Source organism: Marmota monax, unplaced genomic scaffold, assembly GCF_021218885.2.
Source record: "Marmota monax isolate L192 unplaced genomic scaffold, Marmota_monax_Labrador192_F-V1.1 WCK01_AAM20220418_F8-fsc00061, whole genome shotgun sequence".
Lineage (NCBI taxonomy): Eukaryota > Metazoa > Chordata > Mammalia > Rodentia > Sciuridae > Marmota > Marmota monax.
Genome location: NW_026695230.1, coordinates 17,293,929 through 17,311,215, shown reverse-complemented (window position 1 = coordinate 17,311,215; position 17,287 = coordinate 17,293,929). Strand labels below are relative to the sequence as shown.

General features: G+C 47.6%; 1 protein-coding gene across 2 annotated transcripts in view; it reads right to left on the bottom strand.

The window, feature by feature from the left end:
- Positions 1-16,466: 16,466 nt before the first annotated feature.
- The window catches only part of Lmo1 (LIM domain only 1), a 39,647-nt gene continuing 38,826 nt past the window's right edge, over positions 16,467-17,287 (bottom strand). For both annotated transcript variants that reach the window (XM_046438264.2, XM_046438262.2), the window contains exon 4: positions 16,467-16,867. In XM_046438264.2, coding sequence (XP_046294220.1) covers positions 16,762-16,867 — 106 coding nt within the window. In that variant the 3' untranslated portion in view covers positions 16,467-16,761. The remainder of the gene's footprint in view (positions 16,868-17,287) is intronic.

Below are 17,287 nucleotides of genomic sequence, written 5' to 3'. Positions count from 1 at the left end.
GAAAATGACCTAGGAGGAAATGTCCATTAAGCCTGTTTGCTGGTTCCCATTCCCTCTGAGACTCTGAGCCCTTCCAGAGAGGGTAGGCCTGGGAGGGTGCCATGATAGAGAATGAGCTAGTGGGGTGAAGGGAGAAGATGGGGCACCACAGGAATATAGGGCCCTGAAGAAACTTCCCACTCAGAAAGTAGCCGAATCTTTATCCTAGGCTTTGAGTCTTAGTAAGAGTATAAGTAAGCCCCTTCTACCTTCTTCTTCCCTGAGTTTCTACTTCCTTCTCCAGCCTTCCTGATCCTGTGACCCGCTCCTGTGAAACGGATGTGCTGAAACTCAGCTCTACTATGGGTCTCACAGTATCTGGGGGCTAGCTTGGAAAAGTACCCTCCCGTGGGGACCCTTGTTTCTATGGAAACTTGGCTCCTGGCTCCCAATGGATTTATGGAGGCAGAGCCCTGTATAGGTAGAGCTTGTCTCAACTGTTGGTCATGTGCAACCTCATTCCATACTGGACAGGACCCCCATGGGCATGACCATGGCAGCCTGTTTTTCTACCTCTTTGCTGACCATCCTATTGTTCCTAGAGTGCCTTATGCCTACCAGTGCTCAGGACACATACTCCATGACTAAAAAAAAATATAAGTCTACACTGCAGGGCCTGGGAATACGTGTATTTAATCTTCACCCCCACCTCTACCCCACTATCACCACCAGCACACCCAGGTGATTCTAAGACTAAGCCAGGAGTGGAAACCCTGATCTTGTCAACTGCTTCTTAAACTTCAGCATGAAAGTCTTCTGGAGAGCTGGATAAAACAGACTCCTGGACCCCATCCCTATAGGCTTATATTCAGAAGATCTGAGGTTTCTACCAAGCTCTTAGGCAACAGATTCTACAAGTTCATGGACTGTACTTAGAGTAGCGAGGATCTGGGCCAACCTCTTGTTTTCCTGAGAAAAAGACTGAACAATGATCAAAGCAAAGCAAAGGATGCTGGCAACCCACCCAAACACCCAAGTCTATAGGGCTTAGGTTCCCATTTAGGATGGTAACAAAATTTAGGCCAAACCCAATGGGCCATGTTGCTGCATGTTGGGCTCTGGCCTGGCCCAGATGGCTGGGGCATAAAGAGTGTTAGCCACTGCCATTGGCTGATCCCTCACTGACAGGTTGTCACTGACAGCAGAAACCTGGCCAATGGCAATCAATCAGGGGGCCCGCGCTGCCTTAAATACCAGCAGAGCAAACAGCCTCAGACAAAGCTGTGCCATATATCAATTACCAAGAGGCTGCGTGCTCCTCTGGGCGGAGGCAGCCTGAGTGAGCGGCCAGGGCTGCTGCCCCAGCTGATAAGGGCCCGCATTGTTCGGGGACAGCTGGCAGCCCGATAAGGGCCTGCTTGCTTGAGATAATGGCAGTGGGCAGGCGCCTCGCGGCAGTTTAGAATTTCTTGGGTCTCCAAGAAAGGTTCTATTAAGCCCACTGACCCCAATTGAATATTAATTAGCTAATTAACGGATTTATTGTTCCACGCCATTTCTGGAGAGGCCATTTTTTTCGAGTGCCATTATTTTTGTAAATGATTTTTCGCATTGTGCATAATTGAATCTTTGCAGCTGCCAGCATCTTCTGCATGATTTGGCAAAAAAAAGGAAGCAGAAGCACTTAGGGTTTTCTCCCCCCACCCTCTCTCTGAACAAATGTTTTCAGCTCCTCCTGCTAATGCTGGAGGAGGGGGAGCAGGGGGACTGTCTCTGTTTCACAGGTTTGTTTCTTAAGCTCCGCTGCAAAGTCCACACTCCTTTTTCCTGCCTTTTGTAGGCAGCTGAGGACTGAGGCACTCTGGGCGGTCCCGTACCAGCCCTTTGTCTGTTTGTCTTCAAACTGGCTGGACTTAGCTTTTCTCAACCCAAATCCTTGAAGCATTGTGCTTTCTATTAGGAGGTAGATAGAAGGAACAAGGCCTGAGCTTGTCCTCCTCAGAGCTCTCCACAGAGGGAGGCTAGCTCAGACCTGCCAGAGGATGAGCTCTGACCAGCAGGGGAGCTCTACCCGGGTCTCTACCGGGGCTCCCCTATCTACCTCACAGTTCCTTACTGGAGCCTACCGTGGGTCTGACTGCTCTGCTTTGTTCTGGGGGAAGAGAATTCCCATCCCAGCGCCTCTCTGCTACTCTTTAATAAGTCTTTGCTCCAAATTTCACATCAGGGTGGCCTGATTCACTGATACTGGCATCTCCCATAATAAGTTGACCCAGATGGTCCCACAGGCAAATGACTGATTGAATCAAGCCCATTCCTCTGCAGAGGGTCTGGAAGGGAGGGTATGTGTGCTGGGGTGGGGCTGGGGTGGGCGACTTGGCAATATTCTCAGGCAGCATCAGGGAGCCCCGTTGGACCTCTTGGCCCCTTCCGCATGGGTAATGAAGCCAGGGGCAGACAGAGGCTCCAGGAATATTAGTCAGGGCCCCCCGGTGGGCGGATCTAAAGAAAGCTTGTGCCCAGGACCTGCCCCTGGCCACCAGGGGCTGCAGAGCTTTATTGGGATTTTTTATTAAGCCACCTCTTCCTGCCCCGCTCCCTGTCCCTATCCTGTTGTTTTGTGCTCAGAAGAGGAATTTTGAGGACTTTTCTGAGAAGGAGATAAGTTAGAAAGGAGTTCTTGAGTCTTCCTCTGCAGGCACTGGCTGGGACCACCTTATCTATCCCTTTCTTTTCCTCTAGGCTGGAATAAAGTTTAGCAGACAAATGAACAGACTATCATGGGCATCTCATCCAGGTGCAAAAGTCATGGAAGAAACCACATGAAGTAATGCATATATTAATTACCTAGATTTAGCCCTTCTACAATGTATGTATAGTGTAAAACATTATGTTGTGCATGGTAAATACATGAAATTTTATCTGTCAATTTTAAAAAGTTATATAAGGGATGACAGAAGTCTACTTAAGAACTGGTGGTAGCCCTTAGAGTTGGCTCCCCAACTCTAATGGAATGAGAAGCTCACTACCACCAAGGCAATTGATATTAACTACTATGTGCCACATGCTGTACTGGGTATTTTTCATGTATCACCTCTTGTAGTCTTCCTATTGTCCCTGTGAGGTAGGGAGGATTTTGAGGGACAGACGTAAGAAGTAACAGATGCGAGGTCATTAAGGAAAGTAACACCACTGAACACTAAACCCAATGTTGACAAATGCCAGACTGCCCACTTTGGACCACTTTGCTCCATGGTGTGGAATGACAGGATCCTGAGGCTGCACTCCTGCAGGGAAAATAAGCTTAGCTGCTATAGCTGTGCCTCCTTTGAGGTCTTTCCTGTCCTAGACCTTCCTCTAGAAGGAAGTCTCCTGGTCTAGCCAGGAGAGAGCAGAATGAGCCTGTCACCTTCCACAGTTTAACCCCTATATTCGGTTAATGCATCCTGGGTTGGCAATAAGGTTCTTAGCAAAGGGTCACAATCCTTCACAACGTCCCCCCTCCAAAACATTAGATCTGATGTTTTAAAACAAAAAGCTAAAAAGATCACTCTCTCTAATCCTCTGACTTGTAGAAAAATTTGGTCAGATTCTCCCCAGGATGCAAAAGGTATAGCTTTCCCTAGGATCTGGACAGGGATCCCTTCTCTGATCCTAGTGACATCTGTAACCTTCCTGCTGGGGTTAGTAAGAAAAGGAGGCCTCCATCCAGGAGGCCAGGGAGCATGTATAGACCTGGCCTGCCATTTTATTCATACGATCCAGTGAGGACCATCCAGCATGGGCAGGATGTCTGCTGCTGGCCTCTCTGGGGTCCATGAGCCCCACCTTTGGTCATGAGGGACTTTCCTTCAAGTTTAATACTTACAGAAGAGTTGGGGCTCAGAGAGGGGAAAAGAACTATTCAAGGTCACTCAGAACTCCAAGGAGCCCAGACCATAGCCTATTCTCTGCCTGTAGGGAAGAGCCAGAAGAGTGTTTGGTCATGGATGTGGGAAGCCAATGGTCATGACTGGTTCAGAGGACAAGAATTGGGAGGCTGGTTCTCTGGAGAGGATACCTTCTGGCCACTGGCCACCCTAGTCAGGCAAGCTGGAGTCTTGTCCCTATTCCTGGAGTCAGTATCATTTAAACCCTGCCCCCCCACACCCTGCACTTCAAATGTTTTCAAGGCTCTTAACACATTAGATGAAACAACCTAGACTCCCGTGAGCCAATCTCTGTTCCCTGGTAGTGCCACCGCTGACAGAGCTTCCGAGATTGTGTTGGGAGTCAAATCTATGCTTTTTGATTCACAGGTTTAGGGAACTTGGGCAAGTCAACATCTCTCTAAATGTCCATTCCCCAACAATACAGTGGTGATAATAATAATGATGCTCATCCTCACTTGGTGAAATTGTTGGAAGGATTGAACAAGAATAGGGTCTGTACTGTCATGCAGGAGATTGTCAATGCCACGGAATAGGCATGGGCTTCTTCAATAAACATTTTAAGTAGGCAGGAACTTGAAATATGTATTTTGAGAAGCATGTATTATGCATTGGCAGGATGGTTATTACCTTTGATAGGTAGTGCCTGGAAGTGGGCACTGGGGACTTCTGGCAATATTCCTTTTCTTTGTCTGGGGGCTGGTAATATAAGTATGCTCATTTTGAAAATCTATTGTGCTCTATTTTGATTAGAGTACTTTTGTTTATGTCCTACTTCAGTAAAAAAGCTTACTTTTAAAAAGATATATTATCAACTGATATGCAAAGATGCACATGAACTTTAAGACAAAGCATGAAACTTAAAAATCATCTTGCATATATGGAAGATCACATTCCTCCAAGGTTCCCTAAGAACTCTGATAATTGGGGCCCTTTAGAGGACAATTATGAGGTTCACATATAAGGGAGCTGGCACAAGGGGGTGGGGCTTCCCCATGGTTTGACTACAAATGGTAGAGCTTGGGGCTTCAGGCAGATAGATTGGGGGATATTCTGGAATGTGGTGGAGCCCCCCAGATCACCGAGATAGGCTCCCATCTATCTCTGACCACCTGCCAGCATCCAGGTACCAGAAGGCAAAAGACTCATGTTCTTTCTAAGATAGGAGAATGTGGGATAAGCAGCCTCTGGCTTGGGCCAGCAAAGGCCCTGTGGCAGGCTCTTCACTGAACTCAGACATTTTAAAGATGACTCAGATTTTGCTGAGGAAAAATATCTTAGCTACAAAGTAGGGAGACATGGAAAAAGAGGGGAGAAATGGTCAAAGAGAAAGAGAGAGACTAAAAGGGAAAGGGAGGGAGAGACAGAGATGAAGACAGGGAAAGAGTCTCAAAGGAGAGACAAAGAACATTGCCAGGGAAAGGGCTTTTCAGTGGACCAGGCTGGACATCAAAGCTGCCAGCATGAGGCATCAGAGTCCCTTTCATGCATCCAAAGCAGGAAAGAGAGGGAGATCAATTGTGATGGTCCCTGCAGTCCTAGCCATGCCATGCCTTGGAGCCAGGGCAGGACCTGCTTTAGAGAGCCTCTCCTGGCTGATGCTTCAGCTCTGAGGAAAGATAAATTCTGGGTTTTGCCTGCCTGTCAGTTGGCCCCTTGTTGCACTGTGCTGGGGTCTCATCTGGGCTCTGGTCCCAGTTGCTACCTGCATGTGCATGACTCCTCTCCTCAAGTAATAAGGTCCGGGAGTAAGAATGCTAGAGTAAATGGGAATGAATACAGGGGTGGATTTGGAGAGAACATCCATTCTTTATCTGCAGTACAAGCCTCTCCTTTTTGGTTCTCAGGTGAGGTGAGTGCATGATCCTCTAATACTATTCTCTTGAGAGGAAAATCAGGAAAATTCTCCCTGGGCTCTCAGGACAAGGGGTGCTGTCTGTGGTCTGAAATCCCTCTGGGTAGTGATGTCCAAAGGTATCTGAAGGAGGAGAAAGTCCTGCCCTTTCTCTCAATGCCAGGATACATACCTATTTCCCCCCAGTCTTACTCATGCTCAACTCCAATGGGTGTAAGCAATCATATCTATTGAAACCTTAAGCTAAACACCCCAAATCAACCCAGAGAGTTGGAAAGACCAGGGCATGGCATTTTATGCAGCCATAAACTTGTACTACAACAAGGGGCAAAAAACTTCACTGCTGGAGTCCATTATGGGGTGTACTAGTAAAGGTGCTTTGTGCAGAGAAACTTGTGAGCTGAGGAACCTAAAAAATAGAGGCATTTTGAGGTGGGTTGGGTCCCAAGTATGTGTAACAAGCAGCTTAATCAAGCCACCAAGGACATAGATTTTTTCATTCCTCCATTTTGCCTTCGTTGGTAGAATCTTGATTGTAAGACTGTTTTCCTTTTTGGACATAGATGGCTGTCAGGGGAATATAGAACTACCTGTTTCCTTAGTCATATATGGAAAGGAAGACTGAAAACTCCTCCAGTCATAGAATATTAGTCCTTAGTCTGATTAGGGCAAATTGAATATCTAACACTTGACCCTAGTAGGTTTCAGGCATCCTTTTTAGACAGATCTGCAGAATGGAGGTGCAGAGTCACCCAAATGTCCACCAGAGGGTGTCTCAGGGAGATGCTCCCTTGTTCCTATGCATGAGGAGATGTTGGTGACTATACTGTGGTTCTGCCTCTCAGCTAGGCATGGATGCCTGGATCCTCCTGAATTTACCTAACAGAAATTCACCACTGCTGCAAAGCTGATTTTTACCAGAAGAATTCATAATCCTACTTACCTGGTTTTTATTTCTCTTCAATAATTATTACCTGGAACTATTGTGCTAAGTACTTGCTTCATTTATGACCAAGTTTTTATTGCAGTTGGACTCCTCATTAACAAAGAATGCCACCATCTGGGCCACTTGGGAATACTGGCATCATTCTCAATTCATTTCTCATTGAGCCCAAATTGCCCTCGTATTGGGGGGATGAGGAGATGGCCACAGTTCATTTCATCTTATAAGAAATTATTTGCCCAATCTAAATAGCTTTCCTTTAGCCATTTTATTCTCTGTGATTGAAGATGCCCTAGGAGCAGAGAGTGGATAAAAGTTCCTGAGAAGAGATCTGGAGGTTGTGATTTCTGAAAAGGAAAAACCGGATCTAGGAAACACTGATTGGATGGGAGCATTTGACCTTCATATCCCCCAAAAAGTTCTAGTATAAATATATGCTTTTCAATAGACATAAAAACAAAAAAGTCTGGCAGGGGCTTATGAAGAGGAAGTTGTGCAAAACTCATTTTTTCACATGAACAGTAGAAGCTGCAGGTGTCCCCACCCTTGCTGTCTGCCCTGTCCCCACCCCTGGCATCTGCTCCCTCTGATTTGCCCTTTATGTCACCCCAGAGTGATGTCTCAAAAAATACAGATCTGATCTTGTCCTTGTTCCACATACAAAGCGTTGATATTTCCCTGTTGCCTTGGGGATAAAGGCCCATCTCCCTAGCCTGGCACAAGAGCCCCTGCCAGCAGCCTTACAACAGTCCTTCAAGCCCTCTGTGTTCTGTGTTGCATACACACCAAGCTCTGGACCAACTTCCAACCAAGCCTCACTCTTTCCCACTTCTGTGTCTTTACCCACTGCCGGATATGCTCATCTTCCTATGTTTGAAGTGGTTCAAATATTCTTTCTTCAGATACTTTCCCTTCGCCTAGGCTTTGAGTCCCCTTCTATCCTTCTTTCTGAGCCTGTGTTCAGAGCTCCAACCTGACACTGACCACACTGAGTTATGATTTTTTAAATAGGCTAGCTCCTGATCCCCTCCTCTCTGTGATATTTCTCAAGGGGGGCCTTTGTTTCATCTGTCTTTTGCATCTCTTTTGCCTTACAATCTATTAGACACTCAACATACATTGGATAGATGTAGAAAGATGAATGGAAGGTGGGATGGAGGGAAGGATGGGTAGATAGATGGGTGGACGAATCAAATCAATCCCATCTTTTTGCCTCAGTCACCAGATTGCTCAGGGCTGCTTTTCTACTTTACATGTGAGGAAATAAAATATGCTGCACTGTAGATAGATGGTACACAGGAGAGAATAGAAGTCAGTTCTACTGCTTCTTGGGATGTGGAACCTGCTCTGTGTACCTTAGGTATAGACCACTAATATAAGTAGTACATAGGGGGAGTGGATGGATAGGAACTTTGTTGGTAGAATTATGATGAAGTGATGGCTCATGTGGCAGAAAATACCTGAGAAGAGGCAGATAGAAAGCTCAAGATATGAAGGAAGGCCTTTTGGGGTAGGGGAGGGTGGTAGTCTGTAATCTTGACTGGTTGATACAGACGAAGGGGTTGGGAAGTGGAAGTGTTTAGAGTTGAAGTGGGGGACAGTAGGGGGACCTGGACATCATCCAGAGGGGATCAGGAGCCTGGAATCTCTATCTATTTGGTACTTTGGAATTGACATTCCTTCCTCTGCATGGTGTTCTTATCCTTTCTCAGACATTTACTTGCAAATATCAAAAGGCAAAGCTTGAAGACATACAGGACTGGTAGAGTGTAGGAAGAGGCTTCTCTGTTGAAGGTCACAAGAGACAAAAAACAGTGGTAAAAGGTTGAGTGTGATCCTTGCTTGGCCTAGAGCATACACTGGGGAGGCTTTGATGTCTCCAAAAAAGCAGATCATGCTGCTTTTTTCTTCTATTTTCTCTCCAACAGTCTCGGTTATGAGCTACACATTGATGTTCATGATCTGCTGGTGAGCCTGGGAAGAAGGCATGAAGGGTCAGCTCACACCAATTGTCCCTTGGAAGGGAAGTAATGGGAAATGTGGGAGGGGGAGGGACCTTGAGGACTATGTAGCCAGTCAGTCCTCAATGAATTCAGAGAGAGCAGAGCCAGATGGAGTTCAAAGCCTAAGTTAGAGGCCCAAAGTTAAAGAAAAAGCATTATGAAACTAATTTAAATATGGGCTAAAATTAAGAATGCACAGTCTGATTTTTTTAAGATTTGGATTTACTACTTTTCTGATTCCAGGCAGGGGACAGAAGGAGAAAACACAAGTGTCACAATGAGGCACAGTGTCAGCCTCTTTTCTGTAGTCAGAAGCACCTGAGCAGGGGCCTCCATTTGTTGACTTGGGCTGCTCTGGTGGTAGTGAGCTCCTGTTTTCTAGAGAAAGGGCACCTCATAATCCCAGGAGCTGCTTTCCACCACACCTTTCATTCTGAGCCTTTGCTCATGAGACAAAATGCTCTGTTCAGGAAACTTCAGGACCATGGAGAGCTCCAGGAAGCCCTGCAGCCCTGACTGGTTCCCCCTCAACCCAGCAAATTCAAATATTGGATGTGGGAGGGGTAGTTTGGCAGCTCAAAGGCCCCAGAGGCTCTTCTGCCTGCCCGAAGTTCAGATCTGCCCCCCACCCCCCCCACCCCCCGTCTCAGCACCTCTTCATGTCACCTGCCAGCCTCAGCCATCCTGACCTGACTGGGGTGCCTGCCCAGAGGGGAAAGAGACTGTTGCTGCCTGAGAAAGTTCTGTGGGGAGCCACTGCCTAAGGTGGGGCTGGGTGGAGGGCAAGAGCAAGGTCCCTCCTCAGAAGGGAAATGTTTAGTAATTAGCCTTAATGAGGAGGGAAGGGTAGCCCATTTCACTGCAAGGAAATGGGATTTTTAAATCATTTCAAGGGCTGCGTCAGCTCTAAATGGCCTGTAGTGGGGCTCGCAGGGGCTGGTAATTAGCTCTCTTGTCTCTAATCAAAGCAGAGGGCAAGAGAAGGGGGTCACTTAATGAACACAAGGATTAGCTTCCAAATAGGCCCCAAATAAGAAGGCAGGTGGGGTGGGTGAAGGACAGGCTTGGGCCAGCTGAGCACTAGGTGGAGGGGCAGCCAGTTCAAAGGAACATGGAGAAATAATCCATGTTCTCCTGAGTCCCATGGAACTAGTGACCACCCCAACTCTACTTTGTACAAATTCAATCTCACTCCTTCACTGTAAGAGAGAGGCTAGGAGTAGAGGGTAGTCCCGTGGCCCCAGATCAGAAATGAGGGGCCTACTGTTACCTTGAGTGGAATTTGAAAACCCACAGGTCTCCCTGAAAGCCTAAGTGAATCAGGCAGGGACATCCAAGGGGCCAGACAACACACCCTTCCTTCCAGGGGGCCAGCTATGCAGCATGTCATTGACAGCAGACAGGAGCCAGCACATCTCAGCCTGTGAGGCACAGCTAAGAGAAACCCAGAAGCTTTATCCCATTTCTGGACCCCAGAAGCCAGGAAGGTTCAATAAGAACCTTGAGGCTGAGGCTTAACTCCTCCCCTCTCAGAACAAAACATCCAAGCTGAGAGAGGCAAGGGTGGTCCTGCCAGCTCTCAATGTCCTGTGTCCCGCTGGGCATTGCAAATTCCTGCTTTTATAGCAAATTGTCTTTTTCCCTAGAAAACTAGTCATGCAAAGTCTGCAGAGAAACCCGCTTTCTGGATACATCTTCTGTGGAGGGCAGTAATTCCAAGTGTTCAGAACCATCACACTAGAATCCTCAGGAGAAGCCCAGAAGCCATAGATCTAGCCAATGTGTCCCTAGTTGGTGCCATTATGGGATGGGAAGACTGGCAGTTCTGGCAGCCAAGAACCCAAACCTAATTTCTTGGCATTTAAGGAATAATATTTCTTAGTAACCTGGAAAACAAAGGGAGAGAAGCACTGAGCAGGTGTCAGGGATGAGTGGAGCTTCCTCTTCTCCTCGCACTGGGTGTTCAAGCAGGATCATAAGCTGGAATGCAAGTCACAGGTTGCAGGAGGCAGAGCCCTGGGCCAGGAGACTAGGTCCCCAAGCTGGCCAGCTTACAATGTGTCCTTGACCATTGCTTCCTCTCTGGGCCTTAATTTCCCCAAAGCGAGTTCATTTGTCTCATCCCTGTCCACTCTAAATAGGCTTCCCTCCAGCCACTCCCTGCCTGCAGCAATCTTTACCTTGTTATTATCTATTTATTTGTTTATTGTCTCTCTCCCACTAGACTATAAACAACCCAGGGTCCTGTCTGCCTTGCTCATTGATGTTTTAATTTTCCAGCACCCAGCACCATGGCTGCCATGTAGCAGGCACTTGACTCCCCTGTTGATGGACTGGCTTCCGAATGAATGAATGGTGCTGCTGCATTGGGCCCCACCTCACTGATAAACCTCCAGCCCAGAGACTGGGAACACTGCCTGCACTGCTTCTCCTACCCAGCACAGACCAGGCTTGGTGATATGCTCAGGACATGCAATGAGGAACAGAAATGTTCCAGGATCCTCCCCACCCAAGGACCAAGCTCTCAGTGGCGTGTGGGTTGTAGAAGAAAATAGGGGTTTTCTTCTGATAGCTTCATTAGGAGTAAAATCTACTTCTGGACTCCCAAATCCTTCTGTTGTCTGGGGCTGCCTCCAGGAGGCAGTTTCACTTGGGAGTTACTTGGTGGAAATTTTTAAGTTCAAATCCAGATTCTGTTACTTACTAGTACCGCAATTTGAGCCTCAGTTTTATTCAAATGCTAGTCAGGGCTGGATTTCCCTATGGCCCTGGAGTCCAGTGTCTCTCTGCAGAGGCTGCTGTGGTGAGTCAGTCCTCCTGCGGGAAGTCGGGCCAGGATCAGATCAGCAGGTCTAGGGTCACTTGCATTATGGGAATGGTCCCAGCAGCAGCTACATTCATAGGGCTCACCATGAATCAATTATGACTCTGAGCACTGTCCATATGATGATCTTCTAGTGCAAACCCCAACCCAAGTGTCACAGGTAGCCAAAAAGTTCCTGAACCCCAAAAGGGTCCAAACTTTCCTTTCAAAGGCCATAAGCTCTGCAAAACCCAGAGTCAGTGAAACAGTTGGGGACCTGAATGTTTGTCTCGGGCAAGTCACAGGATGCAGGAGGCAGAGCCCTGGGCCAGGAGACTAGGTCCCCAAGCTGATTGATTCCAATGTGGCCTTGACGATTGCTTCTTCTCTGCCCTCCACAGAAAATGTATCCAGAAAGCAGGTTTTTCTGCAGACTTTGCATGACTAGTTTTCTAGGGAAAAAGATAATTTGCTATAAAAGCAGGAATTTGCAATGCCTAGAGGGACACAGGACATTGAGAGCTGGCAGTACCACCCTTGCCTCTCTCAGCTTGGATGCTTTGTTCTGATAGGGGAGGAGTTCTGAGTTAAGCCTCAGCCTCAAGGTTCTTATTGGACCTTCTGGGGTCCCAAACACATGAAAGAAAATCAGGGTCTGTACAGTAGCCACTGGGAGCCTCAGGTAGGTGTGTAGCCTGGAGTCGGGAGAAAGGAAGGCACTTGTGTTATAGAGAACACCACAGCATAGAGGGTTTCCACCAATTCTCATGAAAGAGAAGGATGGTGTCCAGAATAAAAACCTCTTGGGAGAGTCCAAACAATTTGAATGCAATTCTATCCCTGCCTACTGCATTGGAAGTGAGCTTTAAAAGTCAATTTCTTTCTCCTGAGTTCAGAGTTCCCACCTCCCTGAGCCTATCAAGGCATGATCCAACCCCTCCTCCTCCTCACCCCTTCTGACATCCCTGAAGACCGCTTTGAGCAGCAGCTGTCTTCTGTCTTCCTAGGTCTGCCTCAGAATCCCTGCAGGGAGGGTCATAAGGGTCTAACTTAAATACAAGGAGCCCCATCAAGTGATGTCCCATCTCTAAGAATGGGATACAGGTGGCAAAACTTTTTACAGGGAGGAAATAAGTTTGATGTAAAAGAATTTTTCAGTGGAAAAAAAAGATAGAAGAGTTTTTCATTGTTGAAGATACTTGTGCTTTAGAGGAGGTTACCACATTGGTAGCATCAAAGAGATGCTGCTAAGTTGGGAACAGAACCCCTGGTAGAACAGGCTGGTTGTTGCTGGGTGCCAAAAGAGATACCAGGAAGAAGGAGTTCTCATGATAAGCCAAGATGAACCCATCTTCATATCAGCTTATCTTTTTAAATTCATTTCCAGGTAATTCTAGTTTTAGAGGTAAAAGCTAAATATTGACTCACAGGATGACATCATTTTCTCACCGGCATTTTTTCCAAAGGTGATTCAAAAGAGTTGCAGCTACAAAACATCTTTCCCAAGCCTATTTCACTTGGTACCATTGGGTGTTGTTGAGGATTACTCAGGGCCAGATTTGGTTAGCCTGTCCGTGAGTGGTCTCTGACAGCTGTAAGGGAGAGAGCAATTGTGTTTGTAGAGATGAGATCTCCCAGGCAGGAATGGCATGTGGGTTTTGTCTACAGCCCCTACTTGTCGCAGGATGTAGGGCAAGATTTCTGGGACCAGGCCCAGGAGGAGATAGGATCCATGTGAGGTTTCATGATGGGCTCTACAGTAGTGTCAAAATTGGAATTGATACCTGAAACTCAAAGGTGGAATGTCTTCTCTCATAGTAGAGGCTAGAATAAAATAAAGGAAAGGGGGAGGGAAGGGTAAGATTACAGAAAGAACCAAACAAATACAAATTAACAAATGAATGAAAGGAAGCCTAGTAGAGGAAGAAGAAGGGGAGGGGAGGGAGGTTGGGAGGGAGAAAAGGGAGGAAAAGGTGGGATCCTGAACTGAAACTGATTTCCATGCATGTCTGAGTTTGTCAGGAAGAACGCAACTACTATGTGTAACCATTAAGAGCTAATTAAAAAAATAAAAATGGAATTGAACTTCTTTCCAAACATGGACTATGTGGTCCAGCTTTAGACCAAAGACTGAGGACACAGCAGATACCATATTCCATGGGGCTCAGGTGCCCTGTTATGGTATTTCTGATACCAGGCCACCAAGGAGGTTAGGGAGGGGAGATGGGGTCCCACAGGCTGTTTGTGAGAAGAGGGGATTTGTGTACAGCTGTAATGCAATGCCTGTCCACATCCCCACCACCCATGTGCCCCAGGCTCCAGTTGCTACAGCTTTTGATCTTCTCATTCAGCTCTTCCCCCTAATCATTCATGGTGGGATGCTATCCCAAGGAGAACCAGTCCAGAATAATTCATGCTCTAAACTTAACCAAGGTTCTCCTAGCAGGGTCTCGGGGTGAGAATCAGGCTTTGCCCAGGTCACTCTTAGAGGCTGTGAATCCTCCCCTGGTGCTTAATTTCCAGACTCCAGTAGCTGTTCCAGCTTTGCTTTTGTTGAACCTACTACCTAGAAAGTATGGTCTCTGCTCTCCCCCAACCCTCTGCCTTCCTACTGGTTTCAGACCTATTGATGCAATCAATGCTTATGAGGCTTTTTCTTCAAAGCATCTTTGGACTGATCTAGGACTTTCTGGTGAGGGGTTTCCCAGTCAGGACTTCACAAAGTCCAGGATGGTGACCCCAGCTCATCACGTAAGTGCAATACTTCACGTTGTAGATCTGGGCCATGTGGCTGGCCTGGGAAGCAGATCATCCCCGTTTCCTGTATGAGGGTGGTGAAACAGCAATAACTGGGTCCAGGATGCTGGGCTTGGCATGTTCCATGTCATCATGTTGAGCAGTGAAAGCTCCCCGATGGGGTCTGGGGTGGGTAGTGTGGGGCTAGGGTCTTCTCAGAAGACCAGCTCTGTTCCTGGGGGCTTTCAAACCCTGCCTGCCTGTGTTTGAGTCTATCTCATTGTGAGTGAATTAATTGTTGTGCAACCTGGAGTGGTGAGACAAGTTAATTACATAATTACTGCAAAATGACATGTTATTTCATGGCTGCAATATGGTAACTCTGTTGGAAACAATTGTAATTGCCCAGAAACTGCATTCGAGTGTCTCCGTTATCTCTCCATAACCATGTAATTAACTTGTGTTACAACTTTATCTGCAGCAAACTCTTAAGTTAAAAGTTAGGGTCTTGGGGTGGGCATGGTCATCCTAGACCTACGGGTCCAGGAAGGGTCTGGCATTGGGCGCTTTACTATAATCCAGGGAAATAATTTGTTCTTCCACATAGAGCAAGAAAATACTTCATTATGGACTCCAGTCCTCCATGTCTCTATGCACTCAAACTCATTCAAAAATTTACATTGCATATGATAATTATCATTGTATATGATAATTTCCTAGTCCCACAGCCACATCAAACCCACATCACACAAAAACACCCACTGTGGCCAGACTGACTGGCTCTTTGCCTCTCTTCTCTTGCATATACATGGGTGCAGCTCCTTTATAGAAGGCAGATGCCCCCAAAGTTAAGAACTTTTACCCCAAGATCCCTGGCCCTAGCCATCCCTTCCCATGGACTGGGCCTCAAAAAACGATTACTTTCCAAGCACCCGTGAGAGCCAAGCTATCCTCCCACTTCAAAGTGGAAGAGCAGGCCTGGGGGCGGGGTGCTTCCAGGGTGTAGCCCAGCCCAACCAGTTCCCTGCCCAGGAACAGGCAGAGCTTCAGGCCATAGTCAGGCTATATCAACCCTTAGCTTCCTGCAGTGGTCAGGCTGAAAATAGCCCCTGGGAAAAAAGAAAGCAAGCTGCCTGATGGTGGGTGGGGAGCCCATTCTTACAGTTTTCCTTGTCCAGGCACTAGAATATCTCTTTTTAATACTTCTTAGTGATATGATAGCTTCTCAGGGCTAAGCTCTGTGCCTGGCCCTGTGGTGGTGTCCCTGCTGCTCAAGGTGAGCCTGGCTCAGCCAGGAAGGTGGAAAACACCCTGGTGTCTGCCTTTTTGCTGCAGGTCTGGCCGTCTTCTGGCCTGGGCTGAGTGCCTGCTGGCTTGCCTGTCTTCCTGCCTTGCCGACACCTGTGTGTCTGTCTGACCGTGTGTCCATTGGCTCGTCTGTCTCTGACTCTCTGGCGTCATTGCAAGTGGTGGTGTCTGCTGGAAAGAACTGGCCTGTCCCGGCTCTTCCTACGGTGTTCTGTCCTCACCATGATGTGCTTTGTTTTCCTGGCTTTCTCCATCTCTGGCTTTGCTTTCTAGTCCCACAGCAAGCTCCTCAGAGGGCAGGGGCTGTGTCCCATCTATGATTCAGCCTGTGTCTGATTTGCTCTGCCAGCCCACTCAGCATAGGTTGAGACAAAGTAGATTAAGGTTTGCTGACTGACTGACTGTCTCCAGCCAGCATGCGCCAAGTTGGAAGGAAACAGAATTGGTCTCACTCACTGAGGAGCAGAAAGTAAGACCCCAGGTCAGGTCCAAGACAACAAACACTGTCTGTCATCCTGAAAGGGAAGAGGGGTTGTAGGAAGGTTCTTCCATGATAGGAGGCTCAGGATTTAAGGTCCTACTGTGGAGCAAATCAGAGCTAGGCCTCCATCTGTGCAGTCTTTCTGGGGTCTCAGTGGGGGTCTCAGGAACACAGGATCATCTTGCCCTTCTTCTTAGAGGCTTGCTTAGAGCCAGGGTATATATGTTCTCAGCAAAGGGGAATACCCTAATTCTTGCCTGTGGCTGGGGATGGGGGACTCTGAGTTATTCCTTCCAGTTTCTTCCACCTAAGGCCAACCCCCCTGCTTGGCAATAGCACATGCTGGCCATCCACTCCATACTCTACCCAGGGGGAGGGCACTCCAGGTTTGTGTCAGTCATGTGAACAACGCAGAGTAACATCCCCGGAAACATTCATAAGTTTAATCCACGCCAGTAATAAAATCGCATTACATTTCTCATAAAATAAATGTTCCCATTTATATACAGAAGACAGACTGTACAGGCCCAGCCCCAGCCCCAGAAGGGGTCACACACAGACAGGCGGCAGCAGTGGAGGAAGTGCCGCACTCCCATTGAGGATGGAGAAGTTCTATGTCGGCAGGACAGTGGCTGGCCAGCCCTTGCTGGCAGAGTGGCTTGCCGGCCAGCCTGCCAGGCGGATGGCAGACAGACAGATGGGCCTGGAGGCCAGGCGCCGGGCGTTACTGAACCTGGGATTCAAAGGTGCCATTGAGCTGCCCCTCCTCATAGTCCATCTGACACAAGATCATGTTGTTCTTCAGGAAGAATTTGTCTCCCACGCAAAATCTAGAAAATCCAAGCGAAAGAGAGAGAAGCCATGGGAGGGATCCTAGTGAGTGACAGGACCCAGCCTGGCCCAGAAGGCAGGATATGTGGGAGGTGGGGTCCTGGGATATGTTTGCTCCTTGAACTTTCTATAGGGGAAAAGTCCCACAGAAGGCCTAGTTAATTACCCTTAGCCAGGATCTGCAGTGTGAGATGCAGGACAGACAGACAAGTCAAAGAGGGGCCACAGGTCTCCTACCGTCAGGTCTCCCATGTGTGGGGGCATAGGGAGTGGAGAGGTACAGAAGTAACTTATCCCAAGAAAGGGAGAGAAAGAGAGCGCCAAGAAAGAAAAAGAGGAGAGGTGGTGAGAGATGGAGATAGAAAAGGGAGGTACAGATAAAATAGTTGGTTTTTCTCTCTCTCTGTTTCCCCTCCCCT